We start from the raw sequence: 25929 nt of genomic DNA on the forward strand, positions 1-25929 counted from the left end.
GAAGCCTGTTTCCAAATGAGCACAGCAAAGCCCGGGAGGCCCACGTCTGCCAGCTACGTGAGGCAGAGCTCCATCCGGCGGTCAGGGCCCTGCCTGCACCTCGCCAGCTTCAGCCAGCCTTCGGGGTGGCCATGGGACAAGTTACCTCAGCCTCTCTGACCGTTGGTTTTCTCCTGCACGCAGGGCTCACCCCGTTTTTCCAGCTGCAGAGGGAGATGTTTCAGGATGACCGGGAAACTCGAACGTTCCTGCAGCAGGAATTTTTCATCCACGCACACGCCAACAGCGCAGCTTGCCCGAGTTGAACCATTCCCAGCACCAAAGAGGTGCAACTGCAGGCCCTACCCTGCGCTGCAGGATGCTGCACCCTGGCTCGACGGAGGCAAGAGCTTTCAAGACAAACTGGCATTTATCAGCATTGTGCCATTTTCACCTCTCAATGCATTTGCACAGGCAAAGGAGTCAAGTTGAGGCAAATCACGAAGTCAACACGAGTAACAAGGGACTGCACTGCCCATGAGAACCAGCCGAATCACTTAGTTACTTGCATCCAGCATCCTTTCATGTTTGGGTTTTTGCCTGTTTTCCCTAAGAAGAGAAAATGTATGAAACTGAGCTCTTCCCTCTCCAGATAACTGTTGAGTCTAGTTCCAACTGAAAGCACCAAATCTCTTTAGGAATACCAGGGTCCTTTCCTGTTTCCTCCCCTTTGCTCACTACACCCAGGAGCTCCAAATGAGCCCCCCCCACGGGACAGACGAGAGCCACCCGGGCAGCACACCCCTGTGCCTGCAGCACACAACCAGGGGGCAGCACCAAAGGTTTAAAAGCAAGGGGCACAGGACCCAAGGCACCAAGTCTCATCAGTGGTGCTGCCTGTGTAAATGGGATAGAATACCTAAAAAGGACAGAGCCAAGGAGGAAGGGCACGGCAGCAGCACTTCAGAGAAGTGATCTCCCCCCACCCTGTCCCCAGCAGTGACTCAGTTTGTGGAATTTCTGGTAAAAATAAATAAATCAGTCAAGTTCTGCATGACTCCCAGAATGGAAAATGGTGCAGGGACACGGAGAGTGAGAAGACTGTCACGCACATGAAATGTAGGCTTCATATCTGAAAGACTCCTATTATTTAAAATTTTAGCTATAATCTCACCTTGTCCAGCCCGGAAAGCCTCAGTACCCCCCTCCTTACCACCCTGCCTCCCCTCCACGACTTCTGACAGCCACAGCCTCCCTCCAGCCCCATCTCATTCCTCTCCCACTGGTCCAGCCCTCCCCACGACAAGCACTGCTCTGAGGCCCACTGGCAGGGCTGTCTGCCTGCCATTTGCACATCAGGTCAGCATCCCACGCCGCTGCACGGCTCCCTCACGCAGATCTCTAGATCTGTACCTCACCAGATTCCTCCGCAGCTGTTTCCTTGCTGCCGTAACCTTCACAGCTGGCTCAGCTGCCACAGCGGGAATCTGAAGCGCTACTAAGAAGTTACACGAAAAGCAGATTATTTCAAGTAAGTCCCAGGCCTCCAGTCAGTGCAGTTCTTTACCAAGTGAGATCTCAGCATTTCCTCTTTCTGACTATCTTCCAAATCTCTACATTCTTTTCTCCTAAATTCTCAGAAAACGGAACTGTCTTTACATATAATATAACCTATAGAATGACGAGGATATTAGAGTATTTTTTGGAATTGACCTCATTAGGAGAGGTCAGAAGATAAGAGCTGCTTATCTTGGTATGATGCTTTGGCATCCCTAGAAAATAGCAGAAGTAGCATGAATCAAAGCACAGTCCCCATGAAGCTAAGGTGGAGTTGGATTCTTTTGTTTTTCCCTACAGACATTTCCGAACATTGCTTCCAAAAATGCTTCCATCACTACGTTGAAAGTCAAGGAAACTCCAGTTCTTACCTATGCGTTTTCATGTTTTATTTTCAGAAGGATGAAAGGACTCACTCTGCTGAATCAGGGCTTTAGTCTCTACAGAGTTACCTCTCTGAAACAACTGCTAAATGTTCCACAACAAAAAAATTGATGGGAAAGACAAGATTCCAGCATCTCCAGAAGGTTTCACTACTCAAATTAAAAAGTTAAAACTTGAGCAACGGCACAAATCTTCAGATTTCCTCAGAACACCACGCTAGACACAGGCTCAGTGAGTTTTCTACTTGCTTCCTCTGTAACGAACTCCCCTCACTCTGCCCACCGCACGCCTGGTACTCGTGTCAACCCCCCCCTGCCCCGACTCCTTTTTCTAAGCACACCCAAACCGCAGCTCCTGAGGAGTGCGGGCTACACAGGCAATTCCCGTGGAGTTCCCACAGCCGGGTTACGTACACAAGGCCTCCTGCCAGGGCTTGGGAGGGAAGAGAGCACTGAGACTATCGAGACTAACACAAAAGTGCACCCAAATTGTGGACTGTGCTCCTGCTGCACACCCAGACCTGGCTCACTCTCACCACGAGCAGCAGCACACCTGGACGGTCACCGTCACTGCCTGCCTCGGCACTGTTCCTGCAGCTCTTTCTCTGTCCCTTCAATAAAGGCATGTGGGGTGTGCCTGGCAGCTCTTCACACAGAGGAAGATTTGATACCGGATCAGAAAGGCAGGCGAGATCTCCAGGCTGTTTAGCTCTAGGAACTGCAACTCCAGACACGGGAGTAAACTACCTACTGAGAGCTTGTGCTGCCTTTGAACAGCTGATCTGGATAAACAGAACCAAAAACCTTTCCTGCTTCGAATTTGGGGTAAAAATTATTCAGCTACCATTACTGCTCCAGAATATTTTACTGTTGACTCTTTCTAGTGACAAAGAGTAATAAAACTGTCCATATCTCACACTGAAAGAATATATTAATGAATGAACTGTCAAAAAATCATTTATGTAAAAGGATGTTCTATTTACAAAGATCAACCTGCTCTTCAGGACAAGTAAAACCACTACTGGAAAAAATATACATATAGAAATGTCTGATCTTTCAAATAGACATTTACAAATACTCTGCTTTGTTTAAGCGACTAGAAACATTAAGACATTTGAAATTAAAAGTGTGTTCTGCATGCAGTTATGATAGAAATTACATTATTGGACCTCAGCGTGCCACTTCTCATCATCGTCAGTGACACGCTCTTAGGCTCTTCTAAACCACCACAGCCTGGCTATTACCTTAGGATCTCAAAAGGAGGACACGGCTCTTCATTAAGAGGTTACCAGTCACTCTTCGTGTTGCTGTTAAAAAAGGACATCCTGATTGTCTGCACAGCAGGAGAGTCTGTCTGGTCTTGTCGAGCTCGGCGTCCTTTTCCCTGAGTTTCCCGCTAGTGTTTTGCTAGGCATGACGATCGCTGGCTTGGTGTATGTACAAGTCCTCGGGCCGCACTCTTCCCCTTACAAGGCAGAGTTCAGAAATTCAAGCAGCTCTGCGCGGTTCCGATCTCTCTGCAGGGCAGAAAAGCAGAGGCAGCAGATCAACAGCCCTGTACTCAGCAGGCCAAGGTTGCACAACCCTGTTTTCTGCAGGGCCTTCACACGCTGGCACCCTGCACAGCAAATGCTACCACATCCAAACACCAGGGTTTTACCATCTCCCAGATCGCTGTGAGTGCCTGGAGGAAGCGCAAGGCAATGGGTAACTCAGGAGAGAGACTTTAGGAGCCAAGCTGTCACCGCTGCTATCTCATGATGTATTTTCTAGAGTGGCTCCCTGTGGAGGCTCCACTGGGTTGCCATCACGTAGCTCACAGCCCGCTCAGGAGGGAACTCGCAAGCAGAACAGATGCAATTTCTGCTGCCTGAAGCAACTTTCGCTGCACACACAGCAAGCCTTGTGTTCTGGGAAGTATCGTTTTCTCTGTGCATAAGCAGCAGCTTGTAGCACAACAGAAAAGGAACCAGGAACTTCGGTTCTTGCTTTACGTGAGAGACAGCCTAAACTGAACACTTAGTTTCCAGTGTTTTTAAAATCACAGTTTATGAAACATTCATTAATTCTTAAAATATTGTGAGTAACGGGTATTGTTCAATTCTGCATGTTCATAACTAGGGCCACTAAACAAAAAAAGATCAGTGCCAAATATTTGACAGCAAACACCGAAGCAAGCAGGTTACTGGGAGAAGGCTAGTAAGCATTCAGCATAATTTAAGGTAAACCTTACTGCCACAAAAAGCAGATAATGTACTTTTGATCAAATCCACCTTGGAACGCTCAGGCCTGTTTTGGTAACTATAGAACAAACAGTTATGGCTAAGTTGGTACCCACCGAACGGGACATCTCAGCAAAGTATCACTTTTTTAGCTTTTTAACTAAGTCAACATATTGACTCGTATAGAAGCCCTCTGCAGATCACTCTAAGGTATGGACATTGCTGCAAAGAGTGGCAATGTTTAAATGCTGAGTTTAAACACCCATAGCAATAGCAGCAAATGCAACCAATTCCTGGTATCTAGTGCCTTGGTTATCTCAGCAGAAACACCTGACCGCTCTGAGAGAATGCACGAGCACTTGGTTTGGATACTACCATCTTTTTTTCTTCCTCTGTAGATAAGGGCTATTCTCACACTCATTAAAAAGAACAGAGTAAAGCAGGAATTGCCACATTTGATCACAGGAGACTGGAAAAAGCAGAGTATGACCAAAAACAGTAGAAGCTAAATCAACATGGAAAGGTCCAAATAATCTAAATCTTATGGACTAAAATTCTGAGAACCTGCGTGAGCATCCTTGGGTTTATCTACTCATGCCTGAGTAGTCCAAGACCACACATTTAACAAAACTTGCCAAAAGAATGCATTTACCTTTCTCAGGTGGCATCACAGCCACATTAAATGCTATACCCAATTTATAACCTGTAAAACCTACTCCTCTACTAAAGAGTACTGTTAGAAAAATATGAAAAGAGATTATATTTTCCATTAGGGATACGCAGACTGTTTTAAGTATTACCTCTTTATCCTTCTTAGTTTTCTTTATTTTCATCTTAATTTTCTTTCCAGTTATCATGCTGTAGTTTTCATTCTTCTTTTTGTTTTTGAAGAACTAAAATGAGATCAAACAGGAGGAAAAAAAGCTTTCTCTTGTCATGTTACATATCTTAAAGAAAATTAGACAATAATCTTTTATACTTCCTAAATGTCTAAAAAACAGGGATACATTTCTATTTGTTTATGACAAAATCGGTGCTGTTAAAAACATTTTTCTGACATGACATTGTTTAAATGAGAGACACAATGGGAATTTTGACAAACAAGCATACCTTAGAAAGCTGGACAGGTCCTGTCTTCTCTCTCTTTTTCTTCTTTTCTTTCTTTTTTTTCATTTTATTCTCTTTTTTCCTTTTCTGTAAGTATAAGACACATACCATAGTGCTTACAGATTCGCTAGTGCAGAAAAAGGAAACCCACAGAGCCTTTTCATGCCCTGGATAGTCTAAACAGCCCCTACTGCTTACCCTCATCACTGCTGAATAAGTCCTATGTGAAGTACACAGAACGTAATGCAAAGAAGTTGGCAACCCTTTGAAACAGAAACAGTATGTTCCCTGATTCTCTCTCTCTCTCTTTTTTTTTTTTTTTTTTTTAATATACACCATCCAATAAATAAAATCACTGAGAAGGTCAGATAAAAATGAGAAGAGAAAAATTACAACACCCAGAAACTGTTATTCTCTGATTATAAACAGTTTCTTCTGACAGAAATTCTATGAAGTTACATGTATCAAGATCCCCACTTCTACTCTTCAGAGACTACTCTAAATTCTAGGACCAGCAATGATTGCTAAAATGCACCATAAATTATTTCTTCTTTGGTAAACTGTCAAGTGTACAGCAGCTTAATCAGTTCACCTCCTGTTAACACTAAAAGTGTGCTTGAGATTTACACAGACACAGACAAAACCAGTAAGCATTACACGATATTTAGAGTTACCAAAACACAAAGAACTAATTTCTATTTGTTACCTACTCATTACTACTTGTTTGTTAATTACTCCTTACTGTTAGCAAAACTTTACCTTTTTATTGTGCTTTTCTTTTTTCCTTTTCTTCGATTTAGACTTAGGAGAATCTGAAAAAAAAACATCTATCTAGGGTTAGTATTCTGTAAAAAACATTTGGTTTTGCAGATAAATGTAGATGTAGATACATAAAACATAAGAAGAAAATGCTTTAATTCAGCTGAATATATCAATACTGGTTGAAATTAATCCTGAGAAAAGCAACACATCAATTTACTGCCACTTACTGGTCTAACATGGAAACTGAAAATCACCTGAAAACATTATCACAGTATAAGGCAAATGAAAAACTTTTCCTACTTGCTCAGCTCCTGTTTCAAGTGTTTCTGTAAAGCTGAAACTCATGCATACTATAAGCTGATCACAAATGCAAAGATTACACTACGACTGGGACGTAAGGAAGTTGATTTTGAGGCACCAGCTCTGACTATGGGACTGTAAACCTAGAAATACAGTGAAACAACCCACTAGTCTTCCAACAAAGCCTCACCTCTGTGCTCAGGAAGATCATGGAACAGATCCTCCAGGAGGTTATATGAAGGAAGGCATATGAAAAGTAAGTAATTTGAGACACCCAGCAGGACTTCTCCAGGGCCAAATCAGATTGGCCTGACCAAGCTGGTGGCCTTCAATGATGGAGCGACTGCAGCAGTGTATAAGGGATGCTGGCCTAATGTCATCTACCTGCTGAACATAGACCTAACCAATTTTATCACTTTACCCATATCTTTTCCAGCCTCGTTGTCACTTTGTGATGGTTTAGCCATATTTAAAATAAGCTTTAAATGTTTCCAGGGGTGCTGTCAAAACTGGTAAACATCAGGTGTACACAGTGGTAGCTTACCTTTGCTACTTGAAGAAGACGACCTTGACGATGAGCGTGATGAGGAGGAAGAAGAAGAGGATGCAGTACTAGAAGATGATGTGGATGAAACGGATGATGATCTGCTTCTACTACGTTTTCGCTTCCTTTTTTCTTTACCTTAGGAAGACAGGAGGCAACAGTGATGTGCCTGCTAGTAAGTATGGTCTACAAAGATGACTCTTACAGAAATCTAACACAGTAAACAGATATTTTGATGAGGTTTCCCCCACTTCCAGTGTGCCACAGGGTATTGACACTAGCTGGTGATTATGGTACATGTTACAGCCAAACACGGTAGCAGACACAAAGGATAACACTTAACACAGACACCAGAGCTGGTAACAGCACCTACCCCGGCCTTTCAGCTCTTCCTGTGAGGTGGCACAGAGCGTCCTGCTTTTCTCATCCTTCTGGTTATCCATATCTAGCACGAGACAAAAGCACGTTCAGTAACATCACCTCCAAAAGCCTTTGCGGATAAAGGGCATGCCTCACCCCCCCCGTGAGGCAAAAATTAAGGCAAGCATCCTCCTACAGCAGGCACCGGCCGCCCGAGCTCTGCTTCGACCGACATGAGGCGATTTTTAATCATTTTTTCACGCCAGGGCAGCCACCGCGAAGGCGGCCGGCGCCTGACGGGGCCGCGGACGAGGCTGAGGCGCGCGGGCGCCGCCATTTCGTGGTGCCCCCCCGCCGCCGCCTCACGGAGCCAGCCCCGGCCCCGCACTTACCGGGGGCGGCCGCAGCGCTGCCCCGGGCCCCTCGGCACCTCGGCACCTCGGCTGCCGACCCGGAAGGGTTACAGCGGCGACCCGGAGGCAGGAGGCGGTGGCTCCCGGCCCTGCCCGGCCCTCCCCGGCCCGGCACCGCCTCCCGGCCCGGCGCCGAGCCCCGCCATGCCCGGCCCGGCCCCGCCGCCGGGCTACACGCACCGCACCCAGCTCGGAAAAGCCCTAGGGCGTACAAAAAGACACTCAAATAGTTACAAACGGTCAATAAATACATTAAAACATACCGTGTGCCCACGTAGAAATATCATACGCTCTTCTGTTACTCCGCACAATATTATTGAGAAGGTTTTTGTCTTTTTTTTCCACACAACATCAAAAATTCTTCCCAAACACTCACACACCGTTGTTTCTTTTCTTTATTGGGAATGGGATGAAATTTAAAATCCAGTGTACAAGTAGTAAAAATCGCTGAAAATCTTAAAATGTACAACTCTCAACCACTGTAACAAAACAATCCGGTTTAAATAAGGTCGTCTTTAAAAAAATCGATTTTCTCAACTAATTCGTTATAAAACAGGCAGTATTTCAAAAGGGGTGTTTCCATCACCCAGGATGAATTGTTTGTGCTTCAAAATTTTAACAGGAATATTCATGACAAACAATAAAACCTACTGTAAGTAGAGAGATTGCAGTATGAACTTTCTACGACCAAACATGCTCTCAAACTGTGTCCAGCAACACACCAAACACGTATCCACATCACTACACCATCACCAATTCTAACAGCTAGGAATGGAGTTTTAATAATACTTAGCTCTTCTCATGCTCAAAATTCTTCACAAACATTTAAACGGTCCTAACACTGCTGCAAGTATTATTATCCCCATTTTACGCTCGGGGTGGTGGAGGCAGAGGGGACTGGTAATTTGCCCAGACACAGACCGCATCCCTTCCCTCTTGCTCCAGTTCTCCATGTTCTTTGTCATTTCTTTAATTTTACACTTCATGTACTGGAGAGTCCTAGGAAATGCAGCTGGCATGGTTCCATCTGTGGTTATTAGGCAAGCTGTGCCACTTTGGAAGTTACATGACAAATACGAAAGTAACAATCAATGTGAAGTCCACATCAGAGGCTCAGAATTGATGTCCTAGAATGCCACAACATCTTAAAAACAAGCTTACTCGTTCTGTAACAAAGTGTTAAGGACATAAGGACTAGTTCTCTCTGCTGTATGGACAAAAAGGACTGTAAAAGTCAGTCATGGTGGTAAAAAAAAAATAAAATTTGGTCCTCATCATCTGTCTGGGAACACTGAAAACCCCAACAGTGGCCCAGCATGTACTGACATTGTACAACAGAAAGAGCATCTAAATGAAAACAAAGTTTCCAGATGCGCTATCTTACTAGGACATACAAATAACTAAGGTTTTTCCTCCCCTACCCCTCAAATTTGAAAATTCGTGAGTCTGAATTACGTCTTAGAAACTGTGTGGAAAAGTAAATGCCTAGCAATGAGCTTCCAGGTATAAAATATGGTATTTTGACTTCATCTTACTGACAATCCCCAATTGTATTATTTCAGTCGATATTAACATTCTGCACAGAAAAGGCATTTCTGATTTTGCCACATTTGCCCTCTTGAATTTTCTACCTTATACCTTGCAGTCTGTGCCCCATTTTGATTTTTATCCTGCCTAGTTTAGTCTTACTCTAAACACAGCGTGATTTCATATTATCCCTTTCAAAAGCTTCAGCTTTGCTCTGCCACTGGACTGCAGGAGCAATGGATAACATTTCAATGCTTTATTACCTGATCTGTAAGAGATGAGGGACACAAAATTCTGTCACTTCTAACAGCAAAATGACCGAGTGTGCAAAATGACATCCCTCTTACAAGCACCTAAAAGGCTACAAAAAGGCACATAAATACTTCATTATTTGTTGTTTCGTGCCTGATCTTGGCATTTTTAGTGTGTCTCCAATAAACGGCATACAATGCACACGCTCCCTTGCAATATGGCAGGAACTTGGGATAAAAATGAAGATCTTCAGAAGTGCTTCACAGCTAGCAGTTATTGCTCAGCAGCTCTCTCTCCTTTCAACAAATGCTAGGGCTGCACTACCACCTGCGAGAACGGTGTTCCTACAGCAACCTCAATCCCAAGTCTCATTCCCTAATCCATTTCCCCCTTCATTCCCAAACATCTAAATTTCTAGCAGAGGGGAACAATGCATGTTATGTGGGCTTTTTCCCTAACAGATATCCAAAGCTATTCCTGCCTTCTGTAGAGCTGGTAGGCCAGAAAGCATCTCTTTTGCACAGCTGAAGAAGCAAAAAAGAGAAATTTGTTCTCCCTTGGCAGTACAGCCAAAAGGTGGCAGGCTGGCTGAGTACCTCACTTATGGCCATGTCCTGAGAGGTGAGAAGCACATACGGCTTCTTTTGACTTCAGGTGGGGACTGTGGATGTTGATCACCAATGGAAATCAGTCCCAAGGCACTAGGCAGGAATGGAAAAGACATTAACAAAGCTGTTGTGACCTCCTATATAGCTGAAATATCAGGCTAGAAAAGTAAGAGGCATTGGAATCTTCCTTTGGGCTTCCTTGAAGGAAAATGGCAACAAAAAAGGAATGCAAGATCCCTGACAAATGTCTGGCTGAAGCCATTTCTCACTGCTTCAAAAATCCAGGAGATTAAGGGATCATGATACATTGATTCAAATGCGCTAATGTCAAAATGTTTCCATTTCAGACAAGTGCAATGCACTTGCACGTTGTGTGAGAGTGACAGGAGCCCACAGGCCTGCTTGGGCTCCGCAGAGTTTACAGGATGATTTTCGTCTCAGAACACCAGTTTTGTGATGTGAGCCAAGCATTCACACCTAGCCGGCACTAAGACAGGTCAAAGCACCGGACTGAATGCATGTTCACATCACACTGGACTTACAGCTGCCTTGAAACTGCAGCCCTGAAAAAAGGTTAAAAAAGGGAAGGCTGATGCTTTGGCAATTCATTATCTGTTACATAGTCCAAAAGCCTCAAAACATATCAGTAGCTCGACTAGTGGCAATTCACTATTGCATGACTGGTAGTCACAAAGAAAGCATTTCTTAATAATTAAAGCAGTCATATTGATTGGGTGCTTTTTTCACAATTCCTCCAGATCAGTTAAATCCACAACTACTTTCAAGAACAGCGTGTCATCTCTAACATAGGTATTCTTTGTGTTCTCCAGAACCGTGTGCGGCACAAAGCGCGGGCATCCAGAGGCAATATTCATTTCTCCATCTGGCCTTTTGAAGCTGCTGCTGTTGGGGTCAGCTCTAAAGTTTTCCACAATGTGATTTTTTTTCCCACTTTGGTCCAACAGCATAAGCGTAACTTTTTGCTTGAAAGGCCAAGGCAACAGTGAGTCAAACTCGCCTCTCATGACTACAAAGTAAAGCGAGACGTGCGTTCCCTTGCCTGAGCCATCCCCATTCAGATATGCTCTCGCACATAACCTGTACCCACAGCGGCTGGTGTAAAAAGGCTGGCTGAATATAGAGAGCACACGGCCTTCCACTGCTTCTTTTTTCTTCATCTTATAGTCCGTGATTTTCCAAATTAATTTCCCACTGTAGCACGTGCCTTCCAAAAGCTTAAATCGTTCTTCATTTTTATTGAGCTGTGCTTTGTGAATATTGATTTGGAGATCATGTTTGCTGGACTGACCTTCCAAAACAACTGGAAAAAAAGAAATATTCAGTAAAATAAAATGGTCAGAACACTGGATACAAAGAGTGACCAGACTGGAGCTGACAATATGTAAGAATGATACTGAGTAGAGACTGTTAACTAATGCTAGCAGCACTGTGGCTGTTGACTTTTAAAAATTATTTTTATTATTGTAATTGCAGCAGGTAATTGAACAAGGTAAAACACGACTGCAAGCCAGATTTAATGTCTGACAGCAGACACTACCACTGCTCACATCACAGTGCCTCAGGAATTCAGGAGCTGGGCCCTGTGGTGACACCATGGAGTAGGGGAAGGTGGGAGGATGGAGCACACACTACCACAGGTTGGTCTTAGAAAGCAAGAATAAGCAAGTTATTTCTGGCTAAGAGCCACAGCTGACTGTCTGCAGTACCAGAGCCTCTACTTAGCCACCACAACATCAGCAAAAATCCCAAACCCACGCAGAAAAGAGACAGAAGTCCCAACATACCTAAGCGCTGATCGTATGACTCCATAAGGGCAATCTTCTGTTTTACATTTTCAATTGTGTCAAACAGGGGTCGCAAGTCTAATTTACTTTGCTGCTGGTTTGCCATCTGTATTAGCTGTTTCACCTGCGATTCCAGACGTGCAGATTTATCCAGGTGACTGGCAAGAGCCTTCCCAGTTAATGTCATTGGAAGAGGGTGGGAAGTAGAGACAAGAGACGTGCATAAAATCAGCCATTCCATTTGAAATAGAGAAATCTTTAACATGTCAGCAATACCAGCTACAATGTGCAATCAATAGTCTGCTGCCTTAGGAACGTATCCAAATGTTCCCTCTCTCGGCGTTTGCTGACTGAGAAACCATCCCTCATTCAGATCCATTCTCACTGCAGTACTTCATTCAACTACTTATTCAAATTTACACCTTCCTATTTCCTATGATCTAGCCATGGGGATTTATTCAGTGTTTTTGCCGAGATCAGATATCCAGACTTCTTTATTGGTTAAAAGGAGAAGACAATACTGTACTGTAAAAAACAACAGCAATGGCAACAAACCAAGAAGGGCTTGTGAAATGTCTGGGAAGCAGTATTTGTTATCATCTTGCTATTAATGACAACTGGATACACATATTTCAGGATGCAAAAAAGCAATCGGCCAAAAAGGTAAAATCAGTCTCACCTGCGTGCTTACCATCAAGTTGCTATTTTTACCAAACAGTTGTGTAAACTGTCTGAATTCTTTCTCACACTTTTTAACAGCCTCTGCAAGCTGCTGGATTTTAATCTCTTTAGATTCCAGGCTCTTGTACAGGTCAGATATCTACAAACAGAAAAATACAGAGTAAAAACTCCAGGCACAACAAAATACCCAAGGATTGCATTAAAACACACGTGATAGTACAGAAAAAAAAGAAGAAAGGTTTATAATGCAAGGTCTCCAGCTTAGCTAGATAATTCAAACTTTGTGGATGAGCTCTGGCAAGTACGGAACATCCCTGCATCTTAAACCTGCCCAGCTGCTGCCCAGCTTACAAAGCAAGATTTTTAAGCCACTGTGTTAATGTGGATTGAGGCAAGAGGCTCTGCACTGCTCTGTACTTCCTCTACAGAAGGGACAACTTGAGCGTCTAAGGGCTCCTGTTCAAAGCAATCTGACTGGCCTCTGAAACCTTAAAATGCTCTATCTGCAAACCTTGAGGCAACTGTAAGAAGAGGCTGAAAGCAAATGAGGTGAGCAATGGCAATGAGCCTCCCATTGTGCCTGCCAGAGAATATACGTGCCTGAGCACAAAGAGGTTTCCATCTAATTGCCTGACTTCACTAGAAGAGCTTATTCTGACTTCTGAGGTGTGCAAAGACAATAAAAACAGTCTTTTAAAGTATACTTGAACTAAAACAGGCAACAAATGCAAAATCTCGTATCGTCCTCCAAGCAGCCAAGGACTGTTGAAGAATGCTCATTAAATAAGAGTTACCTGTTCTTCCAATCTAGAGTTCTTGTCCAAAATCTGCAGCATGTGTTCCCTCAGGGCACCATTTTCATGTTCAGCAAGTTTCCCTCTTTTAACCTTAGTGAGGCAGAGGAAGAAGTGAAAGAATAAAATAATCAGATGAACAGATTTGTGAAGCTGGTGGGTAAAAAATGTATTGATGCAAGCATTTAAAACATCCCCTCTGTGACTTTGGAATCAGGGAATGGCAGTACTGGTTCTATGTGGTAGCATCTTAGGTGGTAGCAGTACTAGAAACGATTGTGAAAGAACAAAAAGTGGTTATTTTGATTAATTATTCTGATTGGTTTGGGAGACAAATTCCAGCCCCAAAACAAGCAAAGATTTACAGAACAGTACCTTTATAAGACAGCCATACTGCTTATACGGGCAGTCTACTTCAGTCTCGGGACACACAGTGTGATGCTTTTCAATCTGCATATAATAACAAAAAGACTCTTAATAAAATAAATATTAAATTACTTATTGCACTGATAAAATCTGAATACTTGCATAAAGGGTGAGTAAAGGCCAATATCATGACTGATCACGTAAAGAGGAAAATGAATATTCAGACAATAAGCGAGCTTGGTACTCTCCCATACTGCTAAATACCAGAGCTTTGCCATGACCAAATTCCTCATTTGTCAGGTGGGCCACATATCAGTTACAGGACCAAACAAAGAAAATACTTGGAGTGATGAAGATTTATTGGTGCAAGCCAATGCTTGCGTCTCTGATGCAAGTTTCAGTTTTCATAGTAGTGTGCAATTTGCTGAATCACAGTATGTGGAAGAACTACCAGTACCTCCTTTTTCAGAATGATTTGTGAGCAGTTTTGGACACAAGGCACGGGATAATCAGGACAGTCATCTTTCTCGTGATTCTGGGGAAAAAGAAAAACAACACAACAGTTTGCATTTTTGTAAAGTAGTATACATAAAGGAAGCTATTAATTTGGCATGCAAAAAATAATCATAAACATGCATGTACAAGCCCCATATCACATTGCTGTTCCTAAGAAAGCAACAATAATTGGTATCATTTAAAGCAGATTTATTATGCTTTCTCCTTCAGCTACTCAGCCAAATTTTGCTTCACGAGTTATAAAACCCCACTGCAGTGCTAGAAACTTTTTACTCAGAACTATTAGGAAGTAAAACATTTGCTACGGAGTCCAGGGAATGTTTTATAACCTTACCTTTATGTTAATTAACATCACATATTTATTACAGTACTGACACATTTCTTCTCGAAATTTACAGTGCTGACTCAAGTGATCTTTCAGATCTTTCCGAAGGATTTGATCACAACACCCATCGTTAGTGCACTGCAGGCTTTCAAACAAACACTGCTGAAGATGCTCCTACAACACATAACAAGTTAAAGCCCAATGTGTTTCACTGTATCTCCAGTTGTCCAACAGACACACAGAAATATTTGGCAGTCTGGTAACAAACAAAAGTCCATGCACTCCTTCCTAGTGTGAACTTAAAACTAAAGCAAAATTTAGTCCTGTATTTGATTTCTATTTTTCATTCAAAAAGATCAAAGTGGCCAGTACATCTTGGCAAGTTTTTCTGAATCAACTATCACACTGTGCCTAAGTGCGCAGAAATTATGTACAGACACTGTGGATATACTAAAGCTATCTCAGAGCTCACTCCTCAGATAGCTGGAGCTGTGAGGCTTACTGTCATGGCTCTGGGATTGCCCTGGCCTCAGGCCCTGCTTAGCAGCATGGCAGAGGGGGTACGCTGAGCATCAATCTGCTAATCTCTTTTGTGTCACTCTTCCTGATGCTGCATCACACTGCACAGACATTCTGATGTGAGTTATCCTTGCTATTTTTATCATATTTAAATTCCCACATTATTAGTTTCTCACTATTGCATAGAAAACCCTCAGAATTTGACTCACAGTGATCCTCCTGAACTTGCAAAATGATAGATGCATTCACAGCAACATAAAGCAAACGGTTCTTATTAAACCAAGCAGGCAAAACTGGAATAAGCTTACAGCCATAACATTTTAAGCATAGCTATACACTGTGAGTAACAAATATCAAGTGATAGTCTATGCACTTAAACCACATTTCTATAAAAACTCTGAAATCTGAAGACAATCACTGAAATTTATCTTATAATACACAAAATTTGCATGAAAACCGAAGGCTTCAAAATTTGATGGAGCAAACTCACCTGATATCGTCCCAGAATTATTTTTGAATTGCAATCAGGAAAGTTTTTGCAGAACACATGCAAGTTCAGAACTTCTCTTTTACAACAGTTGTCTCTGAATACCTGTAAAGGAGTTAAACCAGTCTTCATATATAGTTATATGGGATGTTATAAAAATATAAAAAGCAAATCTTGGTAACAGATAAAAGTCCATGTCAAAAAAAAACCTGTAATAAAGCTTTTAAGTGCTCAAGTGTAGACTCCATAATTGTGAGTATGGATCTTGACAATTCTTATTAAAAATACTATAAAAACACAAATTAAAACTTATACTGTGAATTTTCTAGCAGACATAGCATTTTCCCCCATGCATTTATTCCACAGGTGCTAATCTACCTCTCAGCCTGCAGCATTAGTAGCTCAGGAGCTACAAAACCAGTGCCTGAATGCAGAAGAAAGCGGGCAGAGCTACATGCCCTGAAGACCAAGTCAGCTGTGTGTACTGCTCCAGCAGTGCAGAGCACCTTTGGGATAGCAATGATGTTCAGACACCCCATGTATAGGCTCTGAGAAACAGCACTGTTCCCAGTTGTGTAAGCAGAAGCAAAGTAAGCTCCCAGAGCAAACTTTCAGTATTGTTTAGAGATAAATCTACCTATACAGAGCATTATACTGCTGCTCTGACTTCTGCTAATGTCATTAAGATTTCCACAGGGTAGAAGATAGCAAGTGAAAAGCAACTATCATATGGACAGTCACAATTTCGTCTGAGGAGTAAGAGAGAGAGAGGGGAAGGAAACATTTAATTTCACTGGGAAATTCATTTTGTCAGGATCAAGTATGTAGCATACTTTCAAGCTTTGGCATATAAATAAGAACAAATGCATCCACTACAAATATTCAGTTGGTTGCAAAATAAGAAATATGAACTTGTCTTTTCTTCCAAGAAGTTATCAAAATGCAAATTAAGTCTGTTGGGTTAATTAGATATTACAGAAATAATCAAGGCAGCAAATTACAACCAAGTCAAAAATCAAAGGCAATTAAATAAACAAGATTCCCAAGCAAGTTTGGGGATAAAAAAAGTAAGTCAATAAACTCTCACTATAAAATATAAAACTCCACTATAAAAAACATCCAAAGACTAGAGAAGATTTAAACACTGTGAACCTATTTGACAGTTTACTGGAATACAGAGGACAGAAGCGAAATAAGTTCAGAACACAAGGTGTAAAACGAAGCTTTAGCTGTACATCCTGATTTCCTTTCTGAGAGAACATCAGTGAACATACAATTGCACTCAGCACTGTTTCATATGACAAAAAATACTCTTCCCCTGAGGACTAAAAGACTCAGATCCATCTTGTTCTCGTCTGTCTTGCTTTTCCATGCAGATGGTCACTGCTGAAGCAACTGCAACTACAGCCACTTACCTCGTGCATTTTTATTGTTTCTTTGTCGACAGGACAGGTGGGTACTGCATTCAATTCTCTAGATTACAAGAAAAGTTACATTAAACCACAGAAAATTTCATTTATTTTACAAAATGAGGCTATACCACAATCTGCCTGGCAGAAGTCAGTACTAGATATGTAAGTGGCAAGGCACAATATTCACATAATGTGAATGGCTGAATTTTGATACGGCAAAGGGTGAAAGGGAGGATTTCCCTCAATTTTTATGAAGCCTTTTAAATGGTCAGCCATACCTTGAAGTCTGAATTTAAGTATCTCTTATTGCAAGATTTCATTCTGTCTGTTGACACATTTCTTACAAAGCATCACAAAAGATGCTTTATACCAAAGCAATGCTTAGTTTGTGAAATCACTAATGTTCTAGTTTGTTAAACTATCCAAAAAATACACAGCCAGTCCTGTTAATTTACTAGCTGCAGAGCAGAATGCTAAACCAGGCATACCTTCAATGTTCAAAAAAGCATTTGGGCTTTTGCACAAGTGCCAGGTAGTACAGAATACAAGAGAAAACAGTCTTGCAACATGGACTGGTACTAGAAGCAGGTGGCCACCTAACAAGTGAGGATGATGAAAAGGCAGAAATGTTTAATGTCTTTTTTGCCTCATTATATAACAGCAATGAGCGATCTTGGGCAGCTTGGACTTTAGAGTTGGAGGATCATGACTGGGGGAGCAGTGACTTTCCATCTGTGGTCACAAAATTATAAGCCTAGAGCTGTATCAGCTTGGCATTCGTAAGTCCCTGGGGCCTGACAGGATTTGCTTCAGAGAGCTGCAGGAGTTAGTGGACGCTACAGCTGGAGCCCCCTCAACAATTTACCAAAGGTGGGGGCAGCCTGGGGAGGTCCCTGCTGACTGGCAGCCAGCACTACACCCGTCTGCAAACTGCGCATGAGAGAAGACCCAGGAAACCACAGAGCTGCCAGTGCAGGCCACGGGCTGTCAGGTCTGGGGAAGAGGAGGCTGAGGGGCGGCCTCACTGCTCTCTGCAGTTTCCCGAGGTGGGGACACACAGAGGGAGGTGTTGGGCTCTGCTCCTGGGAATCGATGGCAGGATGCACGGGAATGGCATGGAGCTGGGCCAAGGCAGGCCAGACGGGGCATGAGGAAACATTTATTTACCCTCAGGGAAAGTCAGACACTGGGACAAGCTTCCTAGAGAGGTGGTTGATGCCCCACGCCTGTCAGTGCTCAAGAGACAGCGAGGCAATGCCCTCAGTAACATGCTTTAATTTTTGGGCAGCCCAGAGGTGGCCAGGCACTTGGACTTGATGGTCTTTGAAGGTCCCTTCCAACTGAACTATTTTACTCTATTCTAAAAATCAATGCAAGAAATACAAAATCCAGTCTAGCTCGCCCCAGTCCTCTTTAAAGAAGTGATATGGAAGCAAATGAAAGCAATATTAATCTAACCACCAGTACCAACCAATAATGTGCAATAATGCAAAAAAAAATTCACCTGAATAGTACAATAATAGAAAGGCAGACCTAGACGGTGTCTCTCTCAATAATGTTTAAGTTTACATCAAAAGTTTCCATATGCTGACTTTCATGTAGTTACCAAAGCAATCCTATATTCCTTACCAGCACCATGTAAGGTCATTAGAGATACCTTTAAAAAGCTGAGTGTGCAGTCATTAAATTCAGCAGTTTCCACTGACTCCTACATATTATCAGATGATTACTATTATTATGGCTTTTACTGTTGATTTATGAAAGGTGCTGACTTCTGTTCAGAACAGGAGGACAGGGAGCATGTAGATACAGAAGGAGTCTGTACTAACCGCAGAGTAAGAATGCACTGCTGGCAAAATCGGTGACCACATCCTGTCTGGTGGGGATTGTGAAGGACTAGGTGGCAGTAGGCACACTTGTACCGGTCCTCTAAGGTTTCCACAAACTTGTAGTCAGCATCAGGTTCGAAGTCCAGAGAAACAGCACTGGCAGAGTTCTGGCGTGTGAAGATGCCTGAGAGACCAGCGAATTCGTCACAGGCCATGGAAGCTGCACAGAAAAACCACACACAGGAAGAATCCCGTCAAATGCTCACAGTCAGTCACATCACCTCAGCTACAGCTTACAGTGGACTGCAACCTGTCTGCAGGTTTCCATTTGCAGAAAGGTCCAACAGATTTCAGAGGGGAATGGGGCATCGACTACAGAAGAACAGCAGAAGGCTCAGAGGACCACAAGATAACATTTACATGACAAGCACTAAAACACACTTTATAAGAAGCTTCACAATCTGAAAACTATTCCCCAGAACAAAGTAAAAATAATCCTTAATTCCTTAATCTTTTTGCAGCAGCTGATAGTCTCAAAAAATTAAACAGTCAGAGCTGTAGTCAGGGAAAGCAGAGGCCAAGTCATGACCTTAAGGTTTGCCAGGAAAGTCTACACTTAATGTAAAGCCCTCCCACATGGTATTCTGAATTCACTGCAGTGGTGCAAGCAGAAGACAGCTTTGTGATTCAAGGCAAGGAACATACAAAAAAAAAAAAAAAAAAAAAAAAAAAAGGAGCAAGGAGATTTTACCTTCAGTTTAAGTGTTACAGCAGTCAAAGCCTCTTAACTTGACATCTTTCTTTTTCCAGTTGATCACTCATAGCAGTAGACTATACTCCTATTTTTTCAAAAATTTACTTAATTATGTGCAAGTTCTTGGCTATATTAATCCTGCCTGCAAGATGTGATGGAAAAAAAAAAGTAAGATTTCAATCAGAAACGTGACATAAGTTTTTCACTCAATTTATAAAAGCTCACAGCAGATGAATGCTATGTTAGTTTTCTAAAGGAAAAACCAGCAACATTTGTTTCCAGTCCTAATAGTCACAAACCTTAATGTTTGCCCTGGTCCTTCAATCTCACAGTACTTTTTTGCAAGCAGCCCAAGACCTAAAGCTGCTCAGGTTTTCCTTTCTTGCAGCTCTGCATTCAGAAGACATTTATACTCACAGGATGTGTACAAACACGCAGTGCCTGCCACAACCACCTCCTCTTAAATAAAAAACATAACTCAAGAGTTTGCTCTTCGGCTCATGTTTCTGCACCTCATTCCTGACAGCATAAAACTCACTCTGAACAGGCGTTATGATGAGGCAATTAAAACACATACGCTCCATCTAAAGCACTGCCTGTAGGGTTATAGCAATGCAGAAGCTTTTTATTTGTGTGAACTCTGAGGCACCCTGCAACAGAGCTTTGGCTCTCAGGATGCTTCATGGGGAGGTGCTCGATTTTGTGGCCGCACTTCAGCAGGCTGCTTCCCTGCGGGCACATCACCCTCCCTGTCAGTCACTCGAGTCACTTTTACTGGCAGCAGCACCTCCCCGAGAGGTCTGACTCAGCTCCCGCAAGGTCACAGAGGGTGCATGCTGCTTTAACGGGGAAGCAGGGCTGGCACATCACTATCAGCAACCCCACAGCTGGCATGAGGCAGCACACCAAGCGCTGACACACTGGCACGCCGCGTTCGGCTGTGGGCTGTTGGCCTTAGAAAGCAGCGATGAGTGCAGTGCAGCATGGAGCTCAAACATCTCCTGGGGCTCAGAAAGCAATGTGCATTTTCTTTGCTGCTTCGAAATCCCACTCTTCGAAGGAGATCCTTAAGGTAGAGAGCCGCGACTCCCTGTAGGCTCTGTGGGGCGCCCACCCACCAGCCTGCAGGACAGGAGGTCAGGGTTGTCAGTCAGCACTGATCATGTCGTCTGACCCTTCCTCCTCTTAAAAACAGGGTTTCCATTCCTCTGGTGCTTACTAAGGAGCGATTTGATTTTCCTCATGCCCAGCAGGGACCTGAAGGAGCAGCCTAAAGGGCTTACCAGCCTCACGCCTCAGCCCAGCGGCGGGGGCCTCCATGGAAGGTGAGTGATGGCCACAGTGACCAGTGCAGCATGAGCCATCTGCAGGCAAATCTGCTATGAACCCACTGCTCAGCGGGAACCCCAAAACACATTTCCCTCCTCTTGGTTACAAATGTCCCTTCCTGTTTAAGTAACACCCAATTTCTCCAGTCCTATCACACTCCAGGACTTGCATTATCCAGCGTTATGGACTTAGCAAGTTGATGCTGCACTGTGTAAAAAGCATACCAAAAAAACCCACCCCACAATTATCAACTTTTGCCTTTAAGGGTCTGCCCCAAGACCCATCCACACCCTGACAACTCAGGACATTTACCATTGCTGCCAGCTGTTTTATGACTGCTGTAGGGTTGGTGGCCATTTTTGTGAGGAAAGAGGCCACAGGAGGTGTTTCTGTGAGGGAACAGGCCACATGGGACATTTTTGTGAGGAAACAGGCCATGCAGGGCACTTTTGTGTGAAAATGGGCCATACGACATGCCTTGGCTCCACTAAGGACTCCAGTGCGGCCTCAGCCCCTTGATGGCCCAGTGCCTTCCTGCCATTACCTAGCACAATCCTTCAGCCCTGGGTCGGCTCTTCCACAGGGCTGGGACCGAGCAATGTTGGGCATACCTCAGAAAAGGGGCACCTTTTGCCACATGCCAAAGCCAAGTGCACTGGACTAGGTGAGCCCTGAGGAAGGCTGAGGTGACGCCTGGGTGACAGACCCGCCGCCAGCCAACACTCAGTGTGATGCATCCCCACCACCACCACAGCAGCTCCGGGCTGTCTGTAGAAGCCCTTCTTCCCCTCCCAGCCTGCGCCTGTTCTCTTTGAGCTGAAACCAGTGGGAAACCATCGGGGAAAAAAGCACATTTTGCGCGTGTGTGCCCGCCGCTGGTTGACTGAATCAGCTTCCTGCTTACGCCACTGCCCGGCCCACGCTGGAGCTGAGGTGTGCTTTCACTTCTGCCTGCTCACGGCCGCGAACAAAGCAAAAGCATCCTCTCTTTGCATATGTGGCGAGTTTTTCTAGTGTGTGTGTGAAGTGCAGTATCGTTTGAAAATACGCGGCACTGGCAGGCCCGTGCTGCATGGCGATGCTCTTGCAGCAGCCACGCACCACAAAGCTGCAGAGAGATTTTCATTGCGACCCCAGTGCAAAAGCACCCCCAAAAATGAAACAATCTATAGGCACTGAAAACCTACATGTCAAAATTGGATCTCTATATGACAAAATGATCAGAATTAGCTTTGACCCCATGTTAGAGAAGTGGTTTGAATCACTTAGGCCCAAGTCCTGCGAAGATGTACCAAAGGGTGGGAGCTGAATGGCAGCACAGCACAAAGCTGATGAACAATTCACAAATAGATCAATTCACAAATGCCCCCATGTCATTTCAGCATCCCAGCCCTACCTACACCAACAGCACAATACGTAAAATGCTTCTGGAACAACTTTTATGTGTAACTGTGTTGCACGCGGATGCTTTAATCTCACTGGAAATAATCCAAGATGGAGAAATTTCATAACACAAATGCAAGTTCTTAATTGGGGGCTATCCAGTTTTAACTACCACCACACCAGGTGAAGGCCAAACGTTTCTGGAAAAATGGTCCACACTTGGCATATCTTGCTGTTCAGAAATGGAGTAAGACACACAGAACAAAGGAAGAAAAATCAACATGGGCATGACTTCCTATCATATGGCCATTATATTAACATTTCTAAACCCACATTAAAGCAGTTCCCCCCAGCAGTGATGTTGCCTATCCACGTCACCAGCAGTCAGAAAGGAGAAGACACAGTGTGCAGCACTGATATTGAACTGTCACTGAGAGATTAACATTTTTTTAGCCATGTACCTACTGCACACAGAGAAAAACACCCCTATAATGTGGTAGTTCTTTTTTAAGAAAGTATGTTTTTCCTGTTTTCTCTCACGTGAGAGTAAGTTCCCAAGAGAGGTTATCGCATTGCCACTTGAGCTACGAGCACATCAGCCACTGCAGCTGGCTGTTGTACTGAAACATCCAGACTTGTAGACCCAAGGCACAGGCACCAAGTGCTACCAGGCCTTGTAGACAGAGAAGGGCAAGTATGTGAATTGTTATCACAGATTTGGTCATCAAGCTTGGACAAGAAAACTGGATGCTTGGTCCTGCTGCCTAGCGAGTAAGAGGTGCTACCAGCTGAGAGCACAGTCTCAGCTGGGTTCAGTGTTTGAGGGAGGATAATGCTCAGCTCTGCTCCAGGGTTGGGGCATTGCTCAGTAAAAAACACCGCGATCGCTTCCTTACGTAACATGCTTCCATGAAATACATGTAATAGGGCATGAAAAAATGTTATACACCTGTATTCCTACACTCCAGCTCTGGTTCAGCTCTATTCCTTTGCCCCAAGATGCTTGCTAGGGACAGGTCTTAGAGGATGCCCTGTCCCTCCCTCTGAACATTATCCACCTTATACGGCCTACCAGAACTGGAAGCCTGCCTTGGTCATGACAGGGAAAGTTTTGTAAAAATCAATTCACTTTAGAGTTCATCAGTTCACTCAGATGAACAATTCAAAAATAGATCAATTCACTTCATTGGGAGCTGACAAAGAAACGATAGAGGGGAACATACCTTACCTTAACATGACCCTCTCCAAGCTGCCTTATAAACTAGGTAGATTAGCTGCCTCCTGAACTTTTGAATTAAAATAAACCAATTTATATAATTTACTAGTAATAGAAGGCTTCTCCACAAAAAACAATCCATTTTGGGGACAACAAAGATATGCCCCAACTCTTAACATACACATCTGAACAGGTCTGCTAAAGGACTACCATTAATGTCCACTCACATTTAGAATACTTACTGATTGAAGGCACAGCAGATTATATTGAACCACAGAAAGAAAAGCAGATGATGCCGTCTGACATCACTGCTGGATCATCCTTGTCCCTCCTAGCCCAGGAAGAGTTACAGTGTCTTGACTGCTGACAACAAAACCCGCTTGCAGAGTCCCTGTATGGAGAAGGAGCCTGGCTGCACCACTTGTGGCCTCAGCCCCGAGGTCATGGAGGAAAAGGATCCAGCACAGACTCACCACCGATACGCAGGGCTCACTCCTTCTTCACCTGGCAGCAAATCAACCCCAAAAGCTATCCTGCTATTGTCCTAATTGCTTAAAAATCACAGTGCAGTGACCAACTGGTATCCACAAAAGAGTACTTCCAACAGCAATCATTTCCTATCGGATACGTGCCTGTGGCCCCACAGAGCATGTTGCTGCAGAGGGCAGCAGAATCAAATTTGATTTCATTTGTATATAGGCAATATTATCCCATTCAAATTCCAGTATTACCTTATTCTAAAAGTACAATAAAAGTTTACTAAGCAAGCATCAATTTGCTAATCTCCAAAGGCACATTTTCACCAAGTGGAGTAAGGCAGTACAGTTTCCTTAAGCATTACAGTAAATCCCAAAGCATTACAAAAAAAAAAAAAAAAAAAAAAAAAAAAAAAAAAAAAAGAGAAACGTGACTTCATTATTTTTAAGCCATAGATTACAACAGAGATAACACTTTAAAAATTAAAAATACACCCATACAACTAACGAACCGTATCGGGTGCTGAGGTAGCTTTCATTTTACAGCCAGCTTGCTTATTTGCTACATCTGCTATTTTCCCTGGACTTCCTAATCACTCATTAATTTTATATCACCAATAAATCTCTCTACATCTAACCAGCACAGTATTATGTTACAGTAATATGGACTTTTGTCTTAAAATAATCGCATTCACAGCTGGAAATTCATTTTCTTCCTAACACTGCTGGAGGTCGCATTCAAGAGTCATTAAAAAGAAGAAGAAATCAATGAAACTACCCTATAACCTAGATATTAAAGCTAAAGAGAACACAACACACTTTTTTTTCCCCCCAGTGGCTGCATTTCAAGCCAGTAAACCCTGATGGTCCTCAAGAAAATACTGTACAGGTTGTTCTCCATCAGACCACTGTGCCCCAGAACCGAGCAATTCCTTCATTCGACACTCACTTCTGCATCAACACATGGATGTTTTACCAGCCTCCCGAGCACCAGCAGAAATTCATGCAGGAAGGCATGCAGTGAGCCTCACCGCTCTTACAGCCCAGCACTCGGCACGGCAGTGCTGGTGTGGCGCCGTTCCTGAGATCTTTCAGACTCTGAAGCCTTCTCCTAAGGCAGCCACACAGCACCCACACATCCCCCTGCAATAGCTAGTACCTGAAGAGCCACTTAAGGATGACAAAAGGTTATAACTGTATTAAATTCCTGCCCTCATTAACAAGACACGTTTTGGTAGGACTGTACCTGGAAACTGTAGCTGATCCTCAATGGGGAGAAAATGAGAGAGAGAGACAGAGAGAGAGTGCGCACGAGTCTGAGCTTTGTGGTTAGAATAACAGTACGAGCATTTAAAACAGCAAGGGAGTGGAAATCCCCTGGTGTAGCTTTGAAAAGATCACGGCTAAAACTGTTTCAGAGGAGCTAGGACAGAAGCAAGCCATTGAAAAGTATTTTCCCTTGCAGCATCGATGTAGCGGCTGCAGAATTCACTATCTGGAGAAGCATAAGGTTACTAAGAACCTTTCTCACAGTTTTTGTCCAAGATACAGAGGAGTCTTCACATTGATAGCATCACTTTCACAAAAGCAGTGAGTGATGTGACAAAAGGAAAAACAAATAGTCAGCAGGAAGCACTTCAGGATGCAAAGACCAGTCCTGCAAATCCCTACACAGGCAGCCCTTGTGGGCACAGGTGGATCCGCTCGCTGCAGGAAGCCGAGGAAACTGCACCGCCTCGAACACGGAGCTATTCACAGGAACTTACGCTCAAGGCTGCATGGACATTTTACATTTAAACTCAATTTTCCAACTGAGATAAAACCTATTTTATGAAAATAAATGTTTATATTTGGATTTGCAATAACTGAAGCAGCCATGCATCCTAATTATTTCATAGCCTGAAGTACCTCCACAGACTGTGTACGTCACCCTCCTTTCCCCCGACCAAGCCACACTTCCCTTCCCGTAGGTTCCATCTCTAGCCCCTCCGCTGGCTTTCTGGTCTCTTCTTTTAATTTATTT

The 25929-nt window shown here is 43.5% G+C and overlaps 2 protein-coding genes across 3 annotated transcripts; both read right to left on the bottom strand.

Moving 5' to 3' along the window:
• Positions 1-2876: 2876 nt before the first annotated feature.
• Positions 2877-7895, bottom strand: LOC311433655 (uncharacterized protein). The gene is made up of 7 exons (XM_084512989.1): positions 7607-7895; positions 7228-7299; positions 6855-6992; positions 6008-6060; positions 5252-5335; positions 4942-5034; positions 2877-3436 (listed from the first exon to the last, which is right to left on the bottom strand). The coding sequence occupies exons 1-7, from the start codon at positions 7878-7880 to the stop codon at positions 3386-3388; spliced, it is 765 nt and encodes a 254-aa protein (XP_084369115.1). The 5' UTR covers positions 7881-7895; the 3' UTR covers positions 2877-3385.
• Positions 7896-8004: 109 nt separating this feature from the next.
• Positions 8005-25231, bottom strand: TRAF5 (TNF receptor associated factor 5). Of its 2 annotated transcripts, XM_084512987.1 has the most exons (12): positions 25153-25231; positions 19500-19644; positions 18749-18968; positions 16923-16980; positions 15511-15612; positions 14511-14675; positions 14118-14195; positions 13670-13744; positions 13295-13387; positions 12499-12639; positions 11820-11988; positions 8005-11335 (listed from the first exon to the last, which is right to left on the bottom strand). In XM_084512987.1, the coding sequence occupies exons 3-12, from the start codon at positions 18961-18963 to the stop codon at positions 10758-10760; spliced, it is 1674 nt and encodes a 557-aa protein (XP_084369113.1). In that variant the 5' UTR covers positions 18964-18968; positions 19500-19644; positions 25153-25231; the 3' UTR covers positions 8005-10757. The 2 variants fall into 2 exon arrangements, with proteins under 2 accessions (XP_084369113.1, XP_084369114.1); XM_084512988.1 differs by lacking the exon at positions 25153-25231 and having other exon boundaries at positions 10741-11335; positions 12511-12639; positions 19500-19639.
• Between the last annotated feature and the right edge of the window lie 698 nt (positions 25232-25929).

The sequence above is a fragment of the Aythya ferina genome (genome assembly GCF_964211825.1).
Source record: "Aythya ferina genome assembly, chromosome: 3".
NCBI classification, from domain to species: Eukaryota; Metazoa; Chordata; class Aves; order Anseriformes; family Anatidae; genus Aythya; species Aythya ferina.